Source organism: Ranitomeya imitator, chromosome 5, assembly GCF_032444005.1.
Source record: "Ranitomeya imitator isolate aRanImi1 chromosome 5, aRanImi1.pri, whole genome shotgun sequence".
Lineage (NCBI taxonomy): Eukaryota > Metazoa > Chordata > Amphibia > Anura > Dendrobatidae > Ranitomeya > Ranitomeya imitator.
Genome location: NC_091286.1, coordinates 408,513,616 through 408,536,324, shown reverse-complemented (window position 1 = coordinate 408,536,324; position 22,709 = coordinate 408,513,616). Strand labels below are relative to the sequence as shown.

The 22,709-nt window shown below is 46.3% G+C and overlaps 1 protein-coding gene across 1 annotated transcript; it reads right to left on the bottom strand.

Moving 5' to 3' along the window:
- Window positions 1-94: 94 nt before the first annotated feature.
- Window positions 95-22,550, bottom strand: LOC138638035 (nucleolin-like). Its single transcript, XM_069727009.1, has 4 exons — window positions 22,354-22,550; window positions 17,795-17,890; window positions 1,683-2,093; window positions 95-1,273 (listed from the first exon to the last, which is right to left on the bottom strand). The coding sequence occupies exons 1-4, from the start codon at window positions 22,369-22,371 to the stop codon at window positions 908-910; spliced, it is 891 nt and encodes a 296-aa protein (XP_069583110.1). The 5' UTR covers window positions 22,372-22,550; the 3' UTR covers window positions 95-907.
- Between the last annotated feature and the right edge of the window lie 159 nt (window positions 22,551-22,709).

Genomic DNA, 22,709 nt, shown 5'->3' with positions numbered 1-22,709 from the left:
GTTGTCTCTGTCCAAATATATATGGACCTAACTGTATATTCACTTATACATTATGTGAATATGTAAACAATAAATCTAAAGAAAAGAGACCATGTGAAGCTAATAATGTTTATTGACATATTAAACCAGTAACAAGTGACAGTAACGAGAAATTCGAGGCCATGCGAACCAAATGTTAACATCGAGCAGTTAACTGGTCGCTCAACACAAACAGTAACGATACATGCAACAAATAGTTTATTTATTTACAGATTTTCTATGAATTTCTGTATGTATACACACTAGGCCGGCAACTCGCTGTGATTAACCACGGCCGTAAATACCGGAGGAGCCGACATCAGCAGAAGGAACGCATATGCTTCCCACTGCTGATGAAAGCTCCTCCCGTATTTACGGCTGTGTTTTCCTACGAGTTGCCGGCCATGTCTATACGGACCACAATTTTCTATGAATTTTGGTCCGTATACACATGGCCGGCAACTCGCTGTGGTTAACCACGGCCGTACATACGGGAGGAGCTGACATCGGCAGAAGGAACGAATATGCGTCCCTTCTTCTGCCGATGTCAGCTCCTGCTGTATGCACGGCGAGTTGCCGGCCATGTGTCTACAGACCAAAATTCATAGAAAATTGTGGCCCCCAAAACTGGCGGTAAATGAAGGCCAAAAAAAAAAAAAACGGCAGTGTGAACGCATGAAGTGCTTAGGAAAAAGAAGTCTCTATCGTTTTCAGTCCGAGAACACTACAGATGTTGATAGTAGGTGTCCATCTCGCTGTACTGGTGTGTGGCCGTAGAAGGTCCTTGCGAAAAGTCACCAAGAGAAGGGGGTGGAGGTGGTGTTCGGAACTGGAAATGATGTGGGGCCGGTCTGCGTACAGGAGTGCTGTGCATGGGCTCTTGCTGGTGTCACCAAGAAAACTGGTCACTGGGCTGACGGTCGCTGCTGGTCAACATTGTTGTCTCAGTCAGTTTGCCTGCGGCTGCCATGTTCAAGACCTCAAACATGACTCTCTCCGCGTACATTCGCTGGGTAATGTCCAATCTATTTAAGCGTTCCGCAACGAAGGATGGGAATCCGGTGAGCTGGGTTGTGGCATGCTGGGTCATTATGTTGCTGGCCAGTGCCAGGAGATCCACAGGTATGTCCGCAGTCGCCTTTCTTTTGCGAGATGGGTGCTGTGGACGTGTCTGCTCCTCGACACACGGGCTTATGGAGTACTGAGGGGTCTCGTCATCGTTGCCTTCTGGTGTTTGGAGATGTTCAGGAGGCACCTGCGAGTACAGGAAAAAAAAAAAAAGTCAATAACATACAAACACATCAGCCCTAGAGAGCCCCCACCTCCTCAACACCTCTATGCCCGTCCGTGGGAAGCTATGAGGAACAGTTATCTAGGTAGCAAACCACAGGGGTTACAGAGCTGGGCTGAACTACTTTTGCCGGCTATACTGTACGAATGTGCGTAAGACACAAAATTTAAATTTATTTTCGACTTTTAAAATAAGACAGCATTTAAAGGTGGGGAAGGACTGTTTGGAAATGCTTATCTGAACAAGAAGTGGCAACTGTTATTATCTGGTGGATAAAACATGAAAAACGGGAATTATTATTGGAAACCGTGCAGTATCATAAACATACAAGACACAGGGCATGCTACAAGCAGGGAATCTAGGGGGTACTTACATGCTCGTCAGGAGACTCGGGCAGGATCTCCTCAGCAGATGGTGCACAAAGGCTTGTCACTGTCTTTGACGGGCGAGGGATTTCCTGGTCCCGAGTGAACGCCAGCAGTTCATAGTACCACAACTTTGGCACATACACGTCGTCGGTTCCGGCCCCAGACTTCATGGACTTTTCCACCTTGTTCAGTTCTTTTTTGTAGACTGTGCGGAGAGCCTGGATCTTCTTCCGCACATTGTTTTCATCCACCTTCTCAGTGGGATGATGCTGCTTGTAGAGGGCCACCAGTTTCTCGTACGCAGCTTTCTTCTTGTAGCGGTTGCTGTAATCCGCAGACTTGATCTTCCACAAGCAGGGCAGGGAGCGGTACATGTCGATGAGTTCCCGAACAAACTCCTGGTCATTGGCAGACTTCTGAAAAAAAGAAATGGTAAAGTTACAGCAAGCAAGAAAGCGAACGCTCAAAATGGCTGCCAGCCAGCGCAAAAGCGTATTTGTTTACCTTTCCATAAAGCGAACGCTCGAAATGGCTGCCAGCCAGCGCAAAAGCATATTTGTTTACAAACTTGCAAGCTCAAACAGATCTCTGCAGAGATGTAGTATACATCACCCTACAATACACATAAATTAGCATTGCTGCATGGCAGATGAAACAAACAGCACAAAGATATTACTAACCGTTGATAAGCTGAAAGAGATAGAGGACGAAGACGTCGGAGGTATGCAGAGTTCCGGACAGGACTGTCCCGTGAGGCTCGTAGGTGGCGGAGGACGCACAAGTGATTGCAAAGGAAAGACTGAGTAGAGTCGCGGATTATATTCCGGAACGCCGCTACAGATGATCCCGCTGTGGCCTATCAGCGTTCACAGGGAGACGGCGTCACAGCCACTCATTTCCGCCTAGCTAACAACCATTGTTCCTGCTGCAAGTTCCCTCCCAGGCCGTCGCGGCTGAGGGCGTCTCCTTTTGTAATGTAACACGCCTACCTGGCTAGAAGGAGACGCTGTGACGCCCCCTGTGCTCGTTGCTGGCGTAGTTGCTTTTGATGTCAAACATGACGATACATGCCGACCTGGCGAAGAAATAAAGTTCTGGACTTCTAGCTCCGACCAGCGATGGCACAGCGGGATCCAGATTGCTGCTGCGTGTCAAACACAACGAGATCGCTATCCAGGACGCTGCAACGTCACGGATTGTTGTCGTTCTCTTTGCAAAGTTGCCGAGTGTGACGGTACCTTAACTCTCTCCTGAGTGACCTCTCACCTTATTTGCCTAGTCTGCTTCTGGCTTCAAAAGTCCACAAAAAAAATCTAAAACTAAAATGACCTCAGAACTGCTGCGACCAGAAATACTTAGTGTCAGGAGAACATAAGTGACACTCGCTGTTCCTCAGTTCTCTGGTTCCTCTGTGAATGGAAACCTCATCCACATCGCGGGAAAGTCAGCATCAGAACATTTCCGTTCACTTCAAGCAGCTATCAAGGCTATGTGCACATGGTGCAGATTTGACTGTGGAATTTTCTGTGCAGATTCTGCATTTCTTGGCAGAAAACGCAGGTCAGAATCTGCGCCTTTTTTTGTTATGTTCACACGTTGCAGATTTCCTTTTTTTTTAACCTCTGCGGATTTCTATTATGGAATGGGTGCAGCAACGCTGCAGATCTGCACAAAGAATTGACATGGTCCTTTTTAGAATCTGCTGCGTTTTCCGTGCAGATTTTTCCTCACCATTAGCAGAGCATTTTTTTTTGCCACTGATTTACATTGTACTGTAAATCACTTGCAGATGTGCAGCGTTTCAGCGCGGAAAAAAAACACTTCAGATCTGCAGGAAATCTGCAACGTGTGCACATACCCTAAGGCTGTGTGCACACGTTGCTGTTTTTTCGCGTTTTTTTCGCGATAAAAACAAAAAAACAGCATACAATATGCATCCCATCATTTAGAATGAATTCCACATGTTTTGTGCACGTGATGCGTTTTTTTCCGCGAAAAAAGCCGTAGTTACTCACCGATAACGGTGTTTCTCAGAGCCCATGACAGCACTACCAGAGAGAGAAGGGATCCGCCCTTCAGGGACAGGAAACCTACAGGATAAAAGGGCGGTACCTCTCCCCTGCATCAGTTTTGTTTACAGAGCATTGGAGGTCCTCCAGGTTAGTCACAACAACAAAAAATATACAACTTAACCCCTTAATGACCGCCAATACGTCTTTTAACTGACCTGAGATATAAGAGAATAGTATCCCCATACAGATGACAATCCAGCATCTGTCGGCTGTACACTATAGCTGACAACTTGCTGTACCAGCCACGATCAGTATTTGCACCATCTAAATCTGTTTAACCCCTTAGATGCTGCTGTCAATAGTGACTACATCATTATAAATGGTTAACAGAGTGTGGGGGCTTCTTCTTTGTCACAATTGGTGCCCTCAGATCATGATTTTGTTGTCCTGATGTTTGCCATGGCAATTCATGACCAAATAGCGGCCTTAGAGTCTGACGACTGTAGTAATCTGTTTAGAAGTTAGAGACATTTAGGTGGTAAAAATACACATTTTCATTTCTGTCATACCACTTTGCATTAATTCCTGTAAAGCAACTGAAGGGTTAATAAACTACCTGACAGCAGTTTTCAATATGTTTTGGGGTGCTGTTTTTAAAATGGTATCACGTTTGGGGGTTTCCCAATATATGGGACCCCTAAAGTCACTTCAAACATGGATAAGTCCCTAAAAAAATAAATTTTGTAAATTTCTTTGAAAAAATGAAAAATTGCTGCTACATTTTTAAACCTCCTAAAATGCTAACAAAATAAAATAACATTTTACAAATGGTGCTGATGTAAAGCAGACATGTGGGAAATGTTATTTATTAATGGTTTGCTGTTGTATGACCATCTGGATTAAAGGGATAATCATTCAAATTTAGAAAATTGCTAATTTTTTAACATTTTTCTCAAATTTTTGATATTTTTTATAAATAAACACAAAAAATGTTGAACAAAATTTACCATTATCATAAAGTATAATGTGTCACGAAAAAACAATCTCAAAATCACTGGGATTTGTTGAAGCGTTACAGAGTTATTACCACATAAAGTGACACTGGTCAGATTTCAAAAATTTGGCTCGGTCACTAAGGGGTTAATCATATTGCTTAACAGTGAACACCGTGTCTATATGGAAAAACACTTCACACAAAACAAATGTGCTCACCGCACACATGATGAGGGGGGGAATAAGCAGGTGCTGTCATGGGCTCTGAGAAACACCGTTATCGGTGAGTAACTACGGCTTTCTCAGTCGCCCATGACAGCACTACCAGAGAGAATTACAGAGATCATTGCTTAGGGAGGGACCACAGCCTGCAGAACCCTTCTTCCGAAGGTTAGGTCAGATGAAGAGGCTAGGTCTAAGCGGTAGTGCCTGAAAAAGGTTGAAGGTGATCACCAGGTGGCCGCCTTACAAATTTGATCTAATGGTACCTCCGACCTTTCGGCCCAGGAGGTCGCCATAGCTCTTGTGGAGTGGGCCTTCAGTCCCTGCGGAACGGCGTTCCCTGTGGATGAGTACGCCAAGGCTATTGCGTCTGTTACCCAACGAGCTATAGTGCCCTTAGAGGCTCTGGGTCCTTTCCTGGGTCCCTGGAAGCAGATAAAAAGAGACCCTTCCTTCCTATGCTGCTGGCTAGTTTTAATGTATTGAACTAGACACCTTTTTACATCTAGTGTGTGGAATTTCTCTTCCTTCTTATTCTTAGGGTCTTGACAGAAGGAAGGATTATTTCCTGAGATCTATGGAATGTGGATGCAACTTTTGGTAAATAGGCAGGGTCTGTTTTTAGTATAACCTTATCGTCCAGGATTTGTGTAAAGGGAGGGTTTGCTGACAGGGCTTGGAGGTCATTTATCCTACGGGCCGATGTCAGGGCTATTAGGATGGCCATTTTAAGTGAAAGAATCTTAAGGGGTACTGATTCTATAGGCTCAAACGGGGATTCTGTTAGAGCTGACAAGACTAAGTTCAAATCCCAGGTTGGTAATCTACGTATAGTTATAGGTTTAGACCTTACGGCTGCTCTGACAAACCGTATTACCCAAGGATTGGCCGCTATGTTTTCACAGTATAATGCTCCTAGAGCTGCTATCTGTATCTTTAAGGTACTTACTGAAAGGCCTAGGTCTAATCCCTTTTGTAGAAATTCTAATATTTCAGCGACTGGAACCCCGTCTTGCAACCTTACCCCTGAGGAGGACAAACATTTTTTCCAGGTTTTGCCATATATTTTTGTGGTCACAGATTTTCTACTTTTCATTAGTGTAGATACTAGTTTGTCCGAAAAAACCTCTTTCCCTCAATAATGACCTCTCAAATTCCACGCTGTCAGATGGAGATTCTCTGACTGAGGGTGGAACACCGGTCCCTGAGACAGGAGGTCCGGAAGATCCGGAAGAACCCAGGGATCGGTGATCGATAGCATCCTCAGCCATGAGAACCAGGCTCTCTTGGGCCAGAAGGGGACTATTAAGATGAGTCTGGATCGGTCCTGCCTGATTTTCCGCATGACTGCTGGAATGAGAATGATAGGGGGAAATGCATACGCAAGGGTCTGTGTCCAGGGAATTGTGAACGCATCCACAGCCTGAGGGTTCCCCCTGGAATCTAGGGAGCAGAAAGTTTCCACTTTCCTGTTGTGCACATTGGCGAAGAGGTCTATTACAGGGATTCCCACAGATCTGTAATTTTGTTGAAGATGCCCCGATTTAGAGACCATTCCCCCTGCTTTAGTTGGGTACGACTCAGGAAGTCCGCTTTCTGGTTTTCTACCCCTTTTATATGTAGGGCCGATAGGGATAGAAAGTTGTTTTGTACCAAGCTGAAGATTTCGGAGGTGATTTCCATTAAGTGTTTGACACCTGGTCCCCCCCTGGTGGTTTAAATAGGCTACCACTACTCTGTTGTCCGAGAATACTCGGACATGATGGCCTTGTAGCTTGTCTAGGAAGTATAGTAACGCATGATTTACGGCCTTCAGTTCTTTTTGATTTGAGGAAGACCTGAGCTCCTGACTTGTCCATATCCCCTGAGCAACTCTGTTGTCCAGGTGAGCCCCCCACCCTGTGGGACTTGCGTCTGTGGTAACTATCTGAGATACCTCTATCACCCAGGGAATCCCTTTTGATAAGTTGCTGGGATTTAACCCCCAAGCTAGGGAATGAATAGTAGGCAAACTTAGAGTCATGCGACCCTGTAACCGCCCCCCCTAGTAGTTTCTGGTTCCTTAAAATGTCTCACTGGAGAGTTCTTGTGTGGAGCTGTGCCCACTGAACTGCTGGAAGGCAAGCAGAGAGGGACCCCAGTAATCACATCACCTTTCTTAAGAGTCATGGTAGGGTTTGCTCGCGCTTCTGACACTAGATGGATTATCTTTTGTTTTTTCTGGACTGGAAGGCGACACACTTGAGAACTTGAGTCCAAGGTGAGACCCAAAAATTCTTGAACTCTGGTTGGTTCCAGCTTTGATTTTTGGAGGTTCACCAGCCAGCCTAATTTTTTTTAAAACGTCTATCACTCTGTCGCATTGCTGACAGCAGAGTTCGGCCGAGTTGCTCACAATCAGATAGTCGTCTAGATACGGAATAATCAAGACGTCTTCCTCTCTCAGATGTGCCATCATTTCCACTATCAGCTTTGTGAAAATGCGGGGTGCAATTGATATGCCAGCTAGAAGATCGTTGGGTACAGCCGGGACCAGCTGCTTGGAAAGAATCACCAAACCAGGGATTCAAGCTTGAGGAGGCTAATTTGCATATTCCAGGTGCCTTCTGGGAAAAGCGAAGAGTCTCCCTAAGCTAGAAGATCGTTGGGTACAGCCGGGACCAGCTGCTTGGAAAGAATCACCAAACCAGGGATTCAAGCTTGAGGAGGCTAATTTGCATATTCCAGGTGCCTTCTGGGAAAAGCGAAGAGTCTCCCTAAGCTAGAAGATCGTTGGGTACAGCCGGGACCAGCTGCTTGGAAAGAATCACCAAACCAGGGATTCAAGCTTGAGGAGGCTAATTTGCATATTCCAGGTGCCTTCTGGGAAAAGCGAAGAGTCTCCCTAAGCTAGAAGATCGTTGGGTACAGCCGGGATCAGCTGCTTGGAAAGAATCACCAAACCAGGGATTCAAGCTTGAGGAGGCTAATTTGCATATTCCAGGTGCCTTCTGGGAAAAGCGAAGAGTCTCCCTAAGCTAGAAGATCGTTGGGTACAGCCGGGACCAGCTGCTTGGAAAGAATCACCAAACCAGGGATTCAAGCTTGAGGAGGCTAATTTGCATATTCCAGGTGCCTTCTGGGAAAAGCGAAGAGTCTCCCTAAGCTAGAAGATCGTTGGGTACAGCCGGGACCAGCTGCTTGGAAAGAATCACCAAACCAGGGATTCAAGCTTGAGGAGGCTAATTTGCATATTCCAGGTGCCTTCTGGGAAAAGCGAAGAGTCTCCCTAAGCTAGAAGATCGTTGGGTACAGCCGGAACCAGCTGCTTGGAAAGAATCACCAAACCAGGGATTCAAGCTTGAGGAGGCTAATTTGCATATTCCAGGTGCCTTCTGGGAAAAGCGAAGAGTCTCCCTAAGCTAGAAGATCGTTGGGTACAGCTGGGACCAGCTGCTTGGAAAGAATCACCAAACCAGGGATTCAAGCTTGAGGAGGCCAATTTGCATATTCCAGATGCCTTCTGGGAAAAGCGAAGAGTCTCCCTAAGCTAGAAGATCGTTGGGTACAGCCGGGATCAGCTGCTTGGAAAGAATCACCAAACCAGGGATTCAAGCTTGAGGAGGCTAATTTGCATATTCCAGGTGCCTTCTGGGAAAAGCGAAGAGTCTCCCTAAGCTAGAAGATCGTTGGGTACAGCCGGGACTAGCTGCTTGGAAAGAATCACCAAACCGCGCGCCTTACGGCGCGCAAATTTTTGCCTGTAGGACATTATTGCAAGAGAGCTTGGCTGAGTAGATTACACAAGAAGGAAAACACACAGCAAGTCAGCAGGATCTAGGAGCAACATGGCAGATGTGACAACCTACATGGTGAGCTGCAGCATGTGCTACATGTTCACAGATCGACCAGAAGAAGAATTAAATTTCACCTGTCAGAAGTGTAGACTAGTGGCCCTTTTAGAAGAAAAGGTGCGGGGTCTGGAAGAAAGAATAGCAACTTTGAAACTCAAAGAGAATGAAGACTTTCTAGACAGAACAGAAGCATCTCTACTGGTCACAGAAGGTGAAAAAAGTGTCAGAGAACCTCCAAAAGCAGATGAGTGGAAGCATGTGACCAAAAGAAGCAAGAAGACCATGGAGAAATCACCAACCACACAACTGAAGAACCGATATCAAATCTTTGTAGAGGATGAAGATGGCACACCTACGGATGAAGCAATACCAGCAAGCAAAAAAGAAAAGGGCACACAGCAACAAGTGACAGCAAAAAGTACAGCCAAGAAGCAACGAAGAGTGGTGGTGGTGGGAGACTCACTACTGAGAGGCACAGAAGCAGCCATCTGCAGACCGGACATAACTGCAAGAGAAGTATGCTGCCTTCCAGGTGCGATGATCAAGGATGTGACCGATAGGATACCAAAGCTCTTCAACTCCAAGGACGTCCACCCATTTCTTCTGATACATGTTGGCACCAATGACACGGCAAGGAAGGACCTACCGACAATCTGCAAAGACTTTGAAGAGTTGGGGAAGAAAGTAAAGGAACTGGATGCACAGGTAGTTTTTTCTTCTATCCTTCCAGTAGACGGGCATGGCACCAGGAGATGGAACAGGATCCTTGATGCAAACAACTGGCTAAGACGATGGTGCAGACAACAAGGATTCGGATTCCTGGACCACGGTGTGAATTACTTGTACGATGGACTCCTCGCCAGAGACGGACTACACCTCAACAAACCTGGGAAACACACATTCGCCAGAAGACTCGCTACACTCATCAGGAGGGCGTTAAACTAGAAGAAGAGGGGACGGGAAGAAAAACATTAGACTTGAACAAAGAAGATCCAGGAAAACATACTCAGAAGGGAGGTAAGAACTTTTCTAAAACAATCCACAGCGAGGAGATTGGAACAAAACAAAATCCTCTAAACTGCATGCTCGCAAACGCCAGAAGCCTGACAAACAAGATGGAAGAACTAGAAGCAGAAATATCTACAGGTAACTTTGACATAGTGGGAATAACCGAGACATGGTTAGATGAAAGCTATGACTGGGCAGTTAACTTACAGGGTTACAGTCTGTTTAGAAAGGATCGTAAAAATCGGAGAGGAGGAGGGGTTTGTCTCTATGTAAAGTCTTGTCTAAAGTCCACTTTAAGGGAGGATATTAGCGAAGGAAATGAGGATGTCGAGTCCATATGGGTCGAAATTCATGGAGGGAAAAATGGTAACAAAATTCTCATTGGGGTCTGTTACAAACCCCCAAATATAACAGAAACCATGGAAAGTCTACTTCTAAAGCAGATAGATGAAGCTGCAACCCATAATGAGGTCCTGGTTATGGGGGACTTTAACTACCCGGATATTAACTGGGAAACAGAAACCTGTGAAACCCATAAAGGCAACAGGTTTCTGCTAATAACCAAGAAAAATTATCTTTCACAATTGGTGCAGAATCCAACCAGAGGAGCAGCACTTTTAGACCTAATACTATCTAATAGACCTGACAGAATAACAAATCTGCAGGTGGTCGGGCATCTAGGAAATAGCGACCACAATATTGTACAGTTTCACCTGTCTTTCACTAGGGGGACTTGTCAGGGAGTCACAAAAACACTGAACTTTAGGAAGGCAAAGTTTGACCAGCTTAGAGATGCCCTTAATCTGGTAGACTGGGACAATATCCTCAGAAATAAGAATACAGATAATAAATGGGAAATGTTTAAGAACATCCTAAATAGGCAGTGTAAGCGGTTTATACCTTGTGGGAATAAAAGGACTAGAAATAGGAAAAACCCAATGTGGCTAAACAAAGAAGTAAGACAGGCAATTAACAGTAAAAAGAAAGCATTTGCACTACTAAAGCAGGATGGCACCATTGAAGCTCTAAAAAACTATAGGGAGAAAAATACTTTATCTAAAAAACTAATTAAAGCTGCCAAAAAGGAAACAGAGAAGCACATTGCTAAGGAGAGTAAAACTAATCCCAAACTGTTCTTCAACTATATCAATAGTAAAAGAATAAAAACTTAAAATGTAAAAAATAGTGAGGAAAGAATGGTTGTAGATGACGAGGAAAAAGCTAACATATTAAACACCTTCTTCTCCACGGTATTCACGGTGGAAAATGAAATGCTAGGTGAAATCCCAAGAAACAATGAAAACCCTATATTAAGGGTCACCAATCTAACCCAAGAAGAGGTGCGAAATCGGCTAAATAAGATTAAAATAGATAAATCTCCGGGTCCGGATGGCATACACCCACGAGTACTAAGAGAACTAAGTAATGTAATAGATAAACCATTATTTCTTATTTTTAGGGACTCTATAGCGACAGGGTCTGTTCCGCAGGATTGGCGCATAGCAAATGTGGTGCCAATATTCAAAAAGGGCTCTAAAAGTGAACCTGGAAATTATAGGCCAGTAAGTCTAACCTCTATTGTTGGTAAAATATTTGAAGGGTTTCTGAGGGATGTTATTCTGGATTATCTCAATGAGAATAACTGTTTAACTCCATATCAGCATGGGTTTATGAGAAATCGCTCCTGTCAAACCAATCTAATCAGTTTTTATGAAGAGGTAAGCTATAGGCTGGACCACGGTGAGTCATTGGACGTGGTATATCTCGATTTTTCCAAAGCGTTTGATACCGTGCCGCACAAGAGGTTGGTACACAAAATGAGAATGCTTGGTCTGGGGGAAATTGTGTGTAAATGGGTTAGTAACTGGCTTAGGCTACGTTCACATTGGCGTTCCGCCAATGTGCGTCGCTGTTGCGCCGGCGACGCAGCGGCGACGCGCCCCTATGTTTAACATAGGGGACGCGTGCGTCGTTTTGGTGGCGTTTTTCGCCACGTGCGTCGTTTCCGACGCTAGCGTCGGACGCAAGAAAACGCTACATGTAGCATTTTCTGTGCGTCCGATTTTCGTCGGAAAACGACGCACGCGTCGCAAAACGCGCGCATTTGCGCGCGTTTTAGCGTGCGTCGCCGACGCACGGCGGCGCAACGCTAATGTGAACGTAGCCTAAGTGATAGAAAGCAGAGGGTGGTTATAAATGGTATAGTCTCTAACTGGGTCGCTGTGACCAGTGGGGTACCGCAGGGGTCAGTATTGGGACCTGTTCTCTTCAACATATTCATTAATGATCTGGTAGAAGGTTTACACAGTAAAATATCGATATTTGCAGATGATACAAAACTATGTAAAGCAGTTAATGCAAGAGAAGATAGTATTCTGCTACAGATGGATCTGGATAAGTTGGAAACTTGGGCTGAAAGGTGGCAGATGAGGTTTAACAATGATAAATGTAAGGTTATACACATGGGAAGAAGGAATCAATATCACCATTACACACTGAATGGGAAACCACTTGGTAAATCTGACAGGGAGAAGGACTTGGGGATCCTAGTTAATGATAAACTTACCTGGAGCAGCCAGTGCCAGGCAGCAGCTGCCAAGGCAAACAGGATCATGGGGTGCATTAAAAGAGGTCTGGATACACATGATGAGAGCATTATACTGCCTCTGTACAAATCCCTAGTTAGACCGCACATGGAGTACGGTGTCCAGTTTTGGGCACCGGTGCTCAGGAAGGATATAATGGAACTAGAGAGAGTACAAAGGAGGGCAACAAAATTAATAAAGGGGATGGGAGAACTACAATACCCAGATAGATTAGCGAAATTAGGATTATTTAGTCTAGAAAAAAGACGACTGAGGGGCGATCTAATAACCATGTATAAGTATATAAGGGGACAATACAAATATCTCGCTGAGGATCTGTTTATACCAAGGAAGGTGACGGGCACAAGGGGGCATTCTTTGCGTCTGGAGGAGAGAAGGTTTTTCCACCAACATAGAAGAGGATTCTTTACTGTTAGGGCAGTGAGAATCTGGAATTGCTTGCCTGAGGAGGTGGTGATGGCGAACTCAGTCGAGGGGTTCAAGAGAGGCCTGGATGTCTTCCTGGAGCAGAACAATATTGTATCATACAATTACCGTATATACTCGAGTATAAGCCGAGATTTTCAGCCCATTTTTTTGGGCTGAAAGTCCCCCTCTCGGCTTATACTCGAGTCATATACCCGGGTGTCAGCAGGGGAGGGAGAGCGGGGGCTGTGTAGTCATACTTACCTGCTCCCAGCGCGGTCCCTGCAGTCCCTGGCTTCTCCGGCGCTGCAGATTCTTCCTGTACTGAGCGGTCACATGGCACCGCTCATTACAGAAATGAATAGGCAGCTCCACCCCCATAGGGGAGGAGCCGCATATTCATTTCTGTAATGATCGGTGCCATGTGACCGCTCAATTACAGGAAGAAGCTGCAGCGGCGGAGAAGCCAGGGACTGCAGGGACCGCGCCGCAGCAGGTAAGGGGAGCGCAGCGCTATAATTACCTGCTCCTCGCTCCGGCTCCGTCTGCAGCGTCCTCTAGCAGTGACGCTCAGGTTAGAGGGCGCTGTGACGTAGTCAGTGCGCGCCCTCTGCTGAGCGTCAGTGCTGGAGACGGAGCCACACGAGGAGCAGGTAATTATTGAAAGCGCCGGCGTCCTGAGAAGAGAGGTGAGTATGTGATTTTTTTTTTTTATGGCAGCACCAGCAGCATTCTAAGGAGCACCTATGGGGCCATAAAGGTGCAGAGCATATATGGGGCACAGCATTATAAGGAGCACCTATGGGGCCATAAAGGTGCAGAGCATATATGGGGCACAGCATTATAAGGAGCACCTATGGGGCCATAAAGGTGCAGAGCATATATGGGGCACAGCATTATAAGGAGCACCTATGGGGCCATAAAGGTGCAGAGCATATATGGGGCACAGCATTATAAGGAGCACCTATGGGGCCATAAAGGTGCAGAGCATATATGGGGCACAGCATTATAAGGAGCACCTATGGGGCCATAAAGGTGCAGAGCATATATGGGGCACAGCATTATAAGGAGCACCTATGGGGCCATAAAGGTGCAGAGCATATATGGGGCACAGCATTATAAGGAGCATCTATGGGGCCATAAAGGTGCAGAGCATATATGGGGCACAGCATTATAAGGAGCACCTATGGGGCCATAAAGGTGCAGAGCATATATGGGGCACAGCATTCTAAGGAGCATTTATGGGGCCATAATCAAAGGTGCAGAGCATATATGGCACAACATTATAAGGAGCATTTATGGGGCCATAATCAAAGGTGCAGAGCATTCTATATAGCACAGTTGTATATGGAGCATCTATGGGGCAATAATGAACGGTATGGAGCATCTATTTTTATTTTTGAAATTCACTGGTAGCTGCTGCATTTTCTACCCTAGGCTTATACTTGAGTCAATAAGTTTTCCCAGTTTTTTGTGGCAAAATTAGGGGGGTCGGCTTATACTCGGGTATATACGGTAGGTTCTGTAGAAGGACGTAGATCTGGGGATTTATTATGATGGAATATAGGCTGAACTGGATGGACAAATGTCTTTTTTCGGCCTTACTAACTATGTTACTATGTTACTATGAGCCCTGTATTGGTATTCCCTTGTCTGTCCTTTTATGACTACTGCCAGTCTGAGGAATTTTTGAGAGGTCTTGTGGATGGGAACGTGATAATACGTGTCGCTGAGATCTAGAACAATCATAAAACAGTTTGAAAACAGATTCTTTATTGTTGACTTTATTGACTCCATTTTGAATCTCTGGTTCTTTACATAAGTATTCAACTTCCGTAAGTTTAATATAGTCCGGAAGGTTCCGTCCGGTTTGGGAACCAGGAATAATGGAGAGTAAAATCCCTTCCCTCTCTCCAGAGGGGGGGACTTCCTGGATGACAGCTTTGTCTATCAGTTTTAAGATTTCTAGTTCTAGAGTTTCTTGTTGTTGAGGAGACTACCTCAGCGGTGTTACCACATAGTTTCGTGGGGTTAGGGATAGAAATTCTATTCGAAGCCCTGCTCCTATTAAATTTAATATCCAAGGGCTGGTCGAAATTTTCTCCCAGGCCGGGAGGAATTGAGATAATCTCCCTCCCACCCGGGGGGAGATGTCACTTGGGGGGGAGGGGGGTTTCTATCCCGAGGGGATTTACCGAAAAGGAACCCCTTGCCCTTTCTTTTCCCGTCATCCCATCGGTTTTGTTTCCTTGGCGGTCTTCTCCTAAAAAACTTTCTATTCCGAAAGGGCCGCTTATTGTACGTTGGGGCCAGGATGGGAAACCCTTTCTTTTTATCACCTGCTTTTTGCAGGATATCGTCCAGAGTCTCTCCGAAAAGAAACTTGCCCTCACATGGGATTGAACAAAGTTTTTGCTTAGTTTGTAAATCCCCTGGCCAGCTCTTTAGCCATAAGGTTCTACGCGCTGCATTTGAAAGAGCTGCAGATTTAGACGCTAATTTAATTGAATCGGCCGATGAATCTGCCAAAAATGCCGCGGCTCCTCTAATCATAGGGATAGACTAAGATTTTATTTCTCGGGACTCCATCCCTAAGCTGTTTCTCTAGGTTATCAACCCAGATCATTAAGGATCGTGACGTGCAGGCAGCCGCTATGGTTGGTCTTAAGCATCCTCCTGCTGACTCCCAGGCCCCTTTAAGAAAAGTATCGGCTCTTTTATCAAGAGGATCTTTCAGGGTTCCCATATCCTCGAATGGTAATGTGAACTTTGAGGCCTTAGCTACCGCAACGTCAAGTTTGGGGGCTTTATCCCATGAGACAGAAGCCTCCTCTTGAAAGGGGTATTTGAGGGAACCGATGCATTTTTCCTTTCAGGTTTTTCCCACTCCTTTTTAATTAGCGCTTGTATGTTTTCATTAAGGGGAAACACCTTACGCTTGTTTTGGCATAGCCCTCCAAACATAATGTCCCGCACAGTTTTGTCAGGACGAGGGTCCAATACCCCCATTGTTGATCTCACTGCCTTTCCGAGGCCGTCGACCTCATCTAGGGGGAAGCAATGACGACCTCCACTCTCATTATCCGAAGAAGAGAAGGAGGAGTCCTGTGTATCTGAGTTTTTACTCTCAGTGCTGGAAGAGTCAGTATTCCTATAAGGAATAGGTTGTTTCCTACTGACTAACTCCCTTAAAGGTGAAAAGTAAAACACAGTCTCGATCTCTGATTTAATTACAGATCGTAACTCAGAGGCGAAGTTTGGGGTCTCCTCACAGAGGACCGGTTCTATACAGGAGTCACATAGATTCTTGTCCCAAGACTGTGGTAGAGCTTTCTCGCATAAGGGGCAGGTTCTATGATTCGTCTTCCCCGTTCTCTTCCTTGCCTAAGATAAACAGAGAAGGGGAACCCCAATTACAAAAAAGTGAGCTTTCTCGAAGATCACTCACCAATCTGATGCAGCCACAGGTACCAGTTCTGGAGGAGGGGGTAGGATCCTGAGGTGTGTGATCCATGGGCGGTAGCTGGTTTACCACGCTAGAATTCTTGCTCTGCTGCATGGAATGGCTACCAGACCGAGAACTCCGGTTGGAGCTGCTGATCGCTGTCTTCCATGGTACTACCTTGGGACGGCATGAAGCAAGGAGCTTCCATGTGCACCTTCTTTTTAAAGACTGGCGCTAATTACCGCCCCCTCCCCCCGTGGCTGCATTATTGAGGAAGCGTCTCTTCTCTTTTTCCCTTTCTTCTCCACTGCGCATGCGCGCGCAGTCAGCAACCCGGAAATGAAGAACTGCGGTTCCGGGGCAGCGCCATCTTGGTGCAGTCAGTCACCGCGCCACCCCTGAACCGGAAACTCTCCCATTACTTCCGATGCGGCGCCATCTTGGAAAAATCCGGCGTCCTGTGCGCGGCAGAGTGCTGGAGCCCCCCAACTCCAATCCGGAGTGACGGCTGTGCTTCCCCCCGCTCACGCTTCCAGACCCAACGGTCATAGCCGTGGCGGCCTCGGATACCGGACCAGCCGTGGCAGGGGCCTCCCCGCTACCAGAACCCGGACTGGCCGGCTCCGGATTCCTCGTTCAGGTTCCGGTCTTCTTAAACAGGTACCGTCCAGAAGGTTCCCCGTCAGGGACAGGAAACCAAACTGATGCAGGGGAGAGGTACCGCCCTTTTATCCTGTAGGTTTCCTGTCCCTGAAGGGCGGATCCCCTCTCTCTCTGGTAGTGCTGTCATGGGCAACTGAGAAAAACGCATCGCGGTAAAAAACGCATCCTGTTCATTAATTTTGCAGGTTTTTTTTTTGTGGATTTCCCACTATAAGGCTATCTGCATCTGCAGATTTGATGCAGTTTCTGTGCAGTTTCTATGCAGTTTCTGTGCAGTACAATGTAAATCAATGTGAAAAAAAAAAAGCTTTGCACATGGTGCAGAAAAATCTGCGCAGAAACTCTGCAGAACTGCACAAAAGCGACGTGCACTTATTTGAAATCTGCAGCGTTTCTGCACAGATTTTTCTGACCATGTGCACAGCTTTTTTTTTCACATTGATTTACATTGTACTGTAAATCACAGTGCAGTTCTGCAGCAGAAAAATCTGCTGCAGTTCTGCACCAATTCTGCACTAAATCTGCATTGCATCGTGTGCACATAAAATGCATTGGGAAATGTCCGGAAAAAAACGCATAAACGCGGCAAGAAACGCATGCAGATTTCTTGCAGAAAATTCCAGGTTTTTCTCAGGAACTTTCTGCAAGAAATCCTGAACGTGTGCACATAGCCTAAAAGCAAAGTGACCAATGGACCAGAGGTGTCAAACTGCATTCCTCGAGGGCCTCAAACCATGCGTGTTTTCAAGATTTCCTTAGCATTGCACAAGGTGCTGGAATCATTCTCTGCAGGTGATTAAATTATCACCTGTGCAATACAAGGAAATCCTGAAAACATGACCTGTTTGCAGCCCTCGAGGAAAGCAGTTTGACACGTCTGCAATGGACAGTTTAGGGAAAAGCCTTCCCGCCAGCGGAGGCAGCACTCACCAGCTCTTCTTCACTCTCCTCCATCTCCTCATCCTCACTGGAGTCCACCTGCTTGGGGGGATTGGCCTTCTTAGGTTTACCTTGTGCTTTTGCTCCCTGTAACACAAAACGGTGCAAATTATCAAATACACATATATATATTTGTCTAAGGTTCACTTCCGTCTGTCCGTCTATCACGGATATTCATTGGTCGCAGCCTCTGTCTGTCATGGAAATCCAAGTCGCTGATTGGTCGTGGCTGTTTTGCCCCGACCAATCAGCGACGGGCACAATCCGGAAGAAAATAGCCACTCCTTACTCCCCGCAGTCAGTGCCCGGCGTCCGCATACTCCCCCCCGGTCACCGCTCACACAGGGTTAATGCCGGCGGTAATGGACCGCGTTATGCCGCAGGTAACGCACTCCGTTACCGCTGCTATTAACCATGTCCCCAACTTTTTACTATTGATGCTGCCTATGCAGCATCAATAGTAAAAAAATGTAATGTTAAAAATAATTTTTAAAAAACCTGCTATACTCACCCTCCGTTGTCCGCTGAGCAGCTCGCGCCTGCCATCTTCCATTCCCAGCGATGCATTGCGAAATTACCCAGAAGACTTAGCGGTCTCGCTTAATTATTTTTTTTTTTAACAGGGATATGGTGTCCACACTGCTGTATACTACGTGGGCTGTGTTAGATACCGCATGGCTGCTATATACTACATAGGCAGTGTGATATACTGCGTGGGCTGTGCTATATACTACGTGACTGGGCAATATACTACGTGACTGGGCAATATACTACGTGACTGGGCAATATACTACGTGACTGGGCAATATACTACGTGACTGGGCAATATACTACGTGACTGGGCAATATACTACGTGACTGGGCAATATACTACGTGGACATGCATATTCTAGAATACCCAATATATATATATATATATTTTACACACACATACACGCATATCAAGAACAAGTGCCCACCGAGCAGGGAAGCCTAGACCAGGGAGCGACCACGTGCAGGTGACACCATGTGCTGTCCGATCACCCGTGTGGCTTCTCCCTCCGCAGCCATGTGGAACACCCCTACGATCTACAACCTTACGTGCAAAAAGTGCATGGGGTGGAAGTGAGGCCGCGGGCTACATGTAGAAGTTCAGCAAGCGGGAAAACAAAATGGCGCCATTAGAGCTGCACACACCTCTCCCAGTAATCCCCCTCACGGCTGTCTCACACGACAGGTAACTCACAGGCGGCCGCTGCCCTGTCGCCGCCATAGGCCCATAGTGCGCCCTTCTCTACGGAACAAGCTGCTTGCGCGCTAGTCTCTTAATCGCGCATGCGTACTACTGAACTCCTTTCTTGTAGCTGCGAGCTACCAGGCCACACAAAGCTGCCCCGTCTCTAAGACCAAGTTCACATTTTGCGTATATGTGCGCAGCGTATCATCTGCATACGCAAACACATGTTAAAACGCATGCAAACACATTTACACAGTGTTTTGTTATCTGCATCAGCTTATGCATGATGGCAAAAAAAAACGCTGCGTATGCATGCGTTTTCATTTTCCATGCGCATGCGTTTGATATTTCCAGGACATGCGCAGTCCGAAGTATGAAAGCGCATTGAAATGCGTTCCCATAGACAGTAATATATATACATACTAGATGGTGGCCCGATTCTAAAGCAACGGGTATTCTAGAATATGCATGTCCACGTAGTATATTGCACAGCGACGTAGTATACAGCAGACACGTACTATATTGCACAGAGCCACGTAGTACACAGCACAGAGCCACGTAGTACACAGCACAGAGCCACGTAGTACACAGCACAGAGCCACGTAGTACACAGCACAGAGCCACGTAGTACACAGCACAGAGCCACGTAGTACACAGCACAGAGCCACGTAGTACACAGCACAGAGCCACGTGGTACACAGCACAGAGCCACGTGGTACACAGCACAGAGCCACGTGGTACACAGCACAGAGCCACGTGGTACACAGCACAGAGCCACGTAGTATACAGCACAGAGCCACGTAGTATACAGCACAGAGCCACGTAGTACACAGCACAGAGCCACGTAGTATACAGCACAGAGCCACGTAGTCTACAGCACAGAGCCACGTAGTATACAGCACAGAGGGACGTAGTATACAGCACAGAGCCACGTAGTATACAGCACAGTCACGTAATATATAACACTGCCCACGTAATATATAGCACAGCCCACGGAGTATATCACATAGTATATAACACTGCCTATGAAGTATATAGCAGCTGCGCGGTATGTAACACAGCCCACATAGTATATAGCAGTGTGGGCACCATATCCCTGTTAAAAAAATAATTAAAACAACAAAGTTATATACTCATCTCCTGGGATCCACCGAAGCTCCAGCGATAGGCGCTTGGCTGCCGCCATCTTCCGTTCCCAGGATGCATTGCGAAATTACCCGGATGACGTAGCGGTCTCGCGAGACCGCCAAGTCTTCTGGGTAATTTCACAATGCATCACCGGGAATGGAAGATGGCGGCCGGTGCGAGCGGCTTGTCGGACTACAGAGGGTGAGAATGGCAGGTTTTTTATTTTTTTTTATTTTTAACATTACATTTTTTTACTATTGATGCCGCATAAGCAGCATCAATAGTAAAAAGTTGGGGGGACACAGGGTTAACCCCTTTCTGACCTCGGACGGGATAGTACGTCCGAGGTCAGAAGCCCCGCTTTGATGCGGGCTCCGGCGGTGAGCCCGCATCAAAGCCGGGACATGTCAGCTGTTTTGAACAGCTGACATGTGCCCGTAATAGGCGCGGGCAGAATCGCGATCTGCCTGCACCTATTAACTAGTTAAATGCCGCTGTCAAATGCAGACAGCGGCATTTAACTACCGCATCCGGCCGGGCGGCCGGAAATGACGGCATCGCCGACCCCCGTCACATGATCGGAGGTCGGCGATGCTTGTACCTTGTAACCATAGAGGTCCTTGAGACCTCTATGGTTATTGATCGCCGGTAGCTGTGAGCGCCCCCCTGTGGTCAGCGCTCACAGCACACCTGATTTTCAGCTACATAGCAGCGAACAGCAGATCGCTGCTATGTAGCAGAGGCGATCGTGCTGTGCCTGCTTCTAGCCTCCCATGGAGGCTATTGAAGCATGGCAAAAGTGAAGAAAAAAAAAGTTTAAAAAAAAATGTGAAAAAAATAAAAAAAATATAAAAGTTTAAATCACCCCCCTTTCGCCCCAATCAAAATAAATCAATAAAAAAAAAAAAAAATCAAATCTACACATATTTGGTATCGCCACGTTCAGAATCGCCCGATCTATCAATTAAAAAAAAACATTAACCTGATCACTAAACGGCGTAGCGAGAAAAAAATTCGAAACGCCAGAATTACGTTTTTTTGGTCGCCGCGACATTGCATTAAAATGCAATAACGGGCGATCAAAAGAACGTATCTGCACCAAAATGCTATCATTAAAAACGTCATCTCGGCACGCAAAAAATAAGCCCTCAACCGACCACAGATCATGAAAAATGGAGACGCTACCAGTATCGGAAAATGACGCAATTTATTTATTTTTTTTTAGCAAAGTTTGGAATTTTTTTTCACCACTTAGGTAAAAAATAACCTAGTCATGTTAGGTGTCTATGAACTCGTACTGACCTGGAGAATCATAATGTCAAGTCAGTTTTAGCATTTAGTGAACCTAGCAAAAAAGCCAAACAAAAAACAAGTGTGGGATTGCACTTTTTTTGCAATTTCACCGCACTTGGATTTTTTTTCCCGTTTTCTAGTACACGGCATGCTAAAACCAATGATGTCGTTCAAAAGTACAACTCGTCCCGCAAAAAATAAGCCCTCACATGGCCAAATTGACGGAAAAATAAAAAAAAGTTATGGCTCTGGGAAGGAGGGGAGTGAAAAACGAACACAGAAAAACGAAAAATTCCAAGGTCATGAAGGGGTTAATAGCAGCGGTTACGGAGTGCGTTACCCACGGCATAACATGATCCGTTACAGCCGGCATTAACCCTGTGTGAGCGGTGACTGGAGAGGAGTATGCGGGCGCCGGGCACTCACTGCGGGGAGTAAGGAGCGGCCATTTTCTTCCGGACTGTGCCCGTCGCTGATTGGTCGTGGCTGTTTTGCCACAACCAATCAGCGACTTGGACTTCCATGACAGACAGAAGCCGCGACCAATGAGTATCCGTGACATACAGAAAGCCAGACGGAAGTGACCCTTAGACAATTATATAGTAGATATATATTTATATAGTTTTTTTACACTATCATACGCATGCCTGCACATATTTGACAGATTTTTGACACCTCCAAAAATGCCCAGACGCACACCGCAATTAACGCATGCGTACACCATGCTAAATATATGTAAGCATGCGGATCAAACGCTGCGCACAAAGACGCAAATGTGAAACCAGCCTTATAGTCGCGGCCAATAACCAGCCGAGCACACGCTGCGCAGATGTACACGAGTTTGTAGTAAAAGCACCTGAATGTAGCCGATATGAATCGCATATTTCGATGCTACCGCCCCGCGCGTATTTACCTTAGCTAGTTTCATCATGTCGGCGGCGGATGTGCGGTTCCCGTGGATGTATGGGTCACGTGCCTGAGCTGTTCAAAACAACACGCAGCGCCTGTGACAAACCGAGTGGAGGCCTGAGGGCAGAAGCGAGGATCGTGAGATGAGAAGCCCTAGGTTCCGTGTCACGTGTTCACCACTAGCCAATTCCGTGAAGGAGGAACGCAGCAAGCACCGCCCCTAGCTCTTTCTGCGCTTCTGATCCTGTGCGAACGTGTGACCAATGGCAGGCGAGAGATCGGATTTGGAACGCACGCCTCCAACCAATGAGGTTACGAGAATCCAAAAGGACCTATAAACGAGCCGAGCGCGGCGCTCTT

Coding starts and splice junctions, on each gene's coding strand:
- LOC138638035 (XM_069727009.1), bottom strand. Junction 2,094..17,794: donor AGGAGAGTGAAGAAGAGCTG/GTGAGTGCTGCC, acceptor TCTTTTTTTCAG/AAGTCTGCCAATGACCAGGA. Junction 1,274..1,682: donor CCGAGTCTCCTGACGAGCAT/GTAAGTACCCCC, acceptor CTGTACTCGCAG/GTGCCTCCTGAACATCTCCA.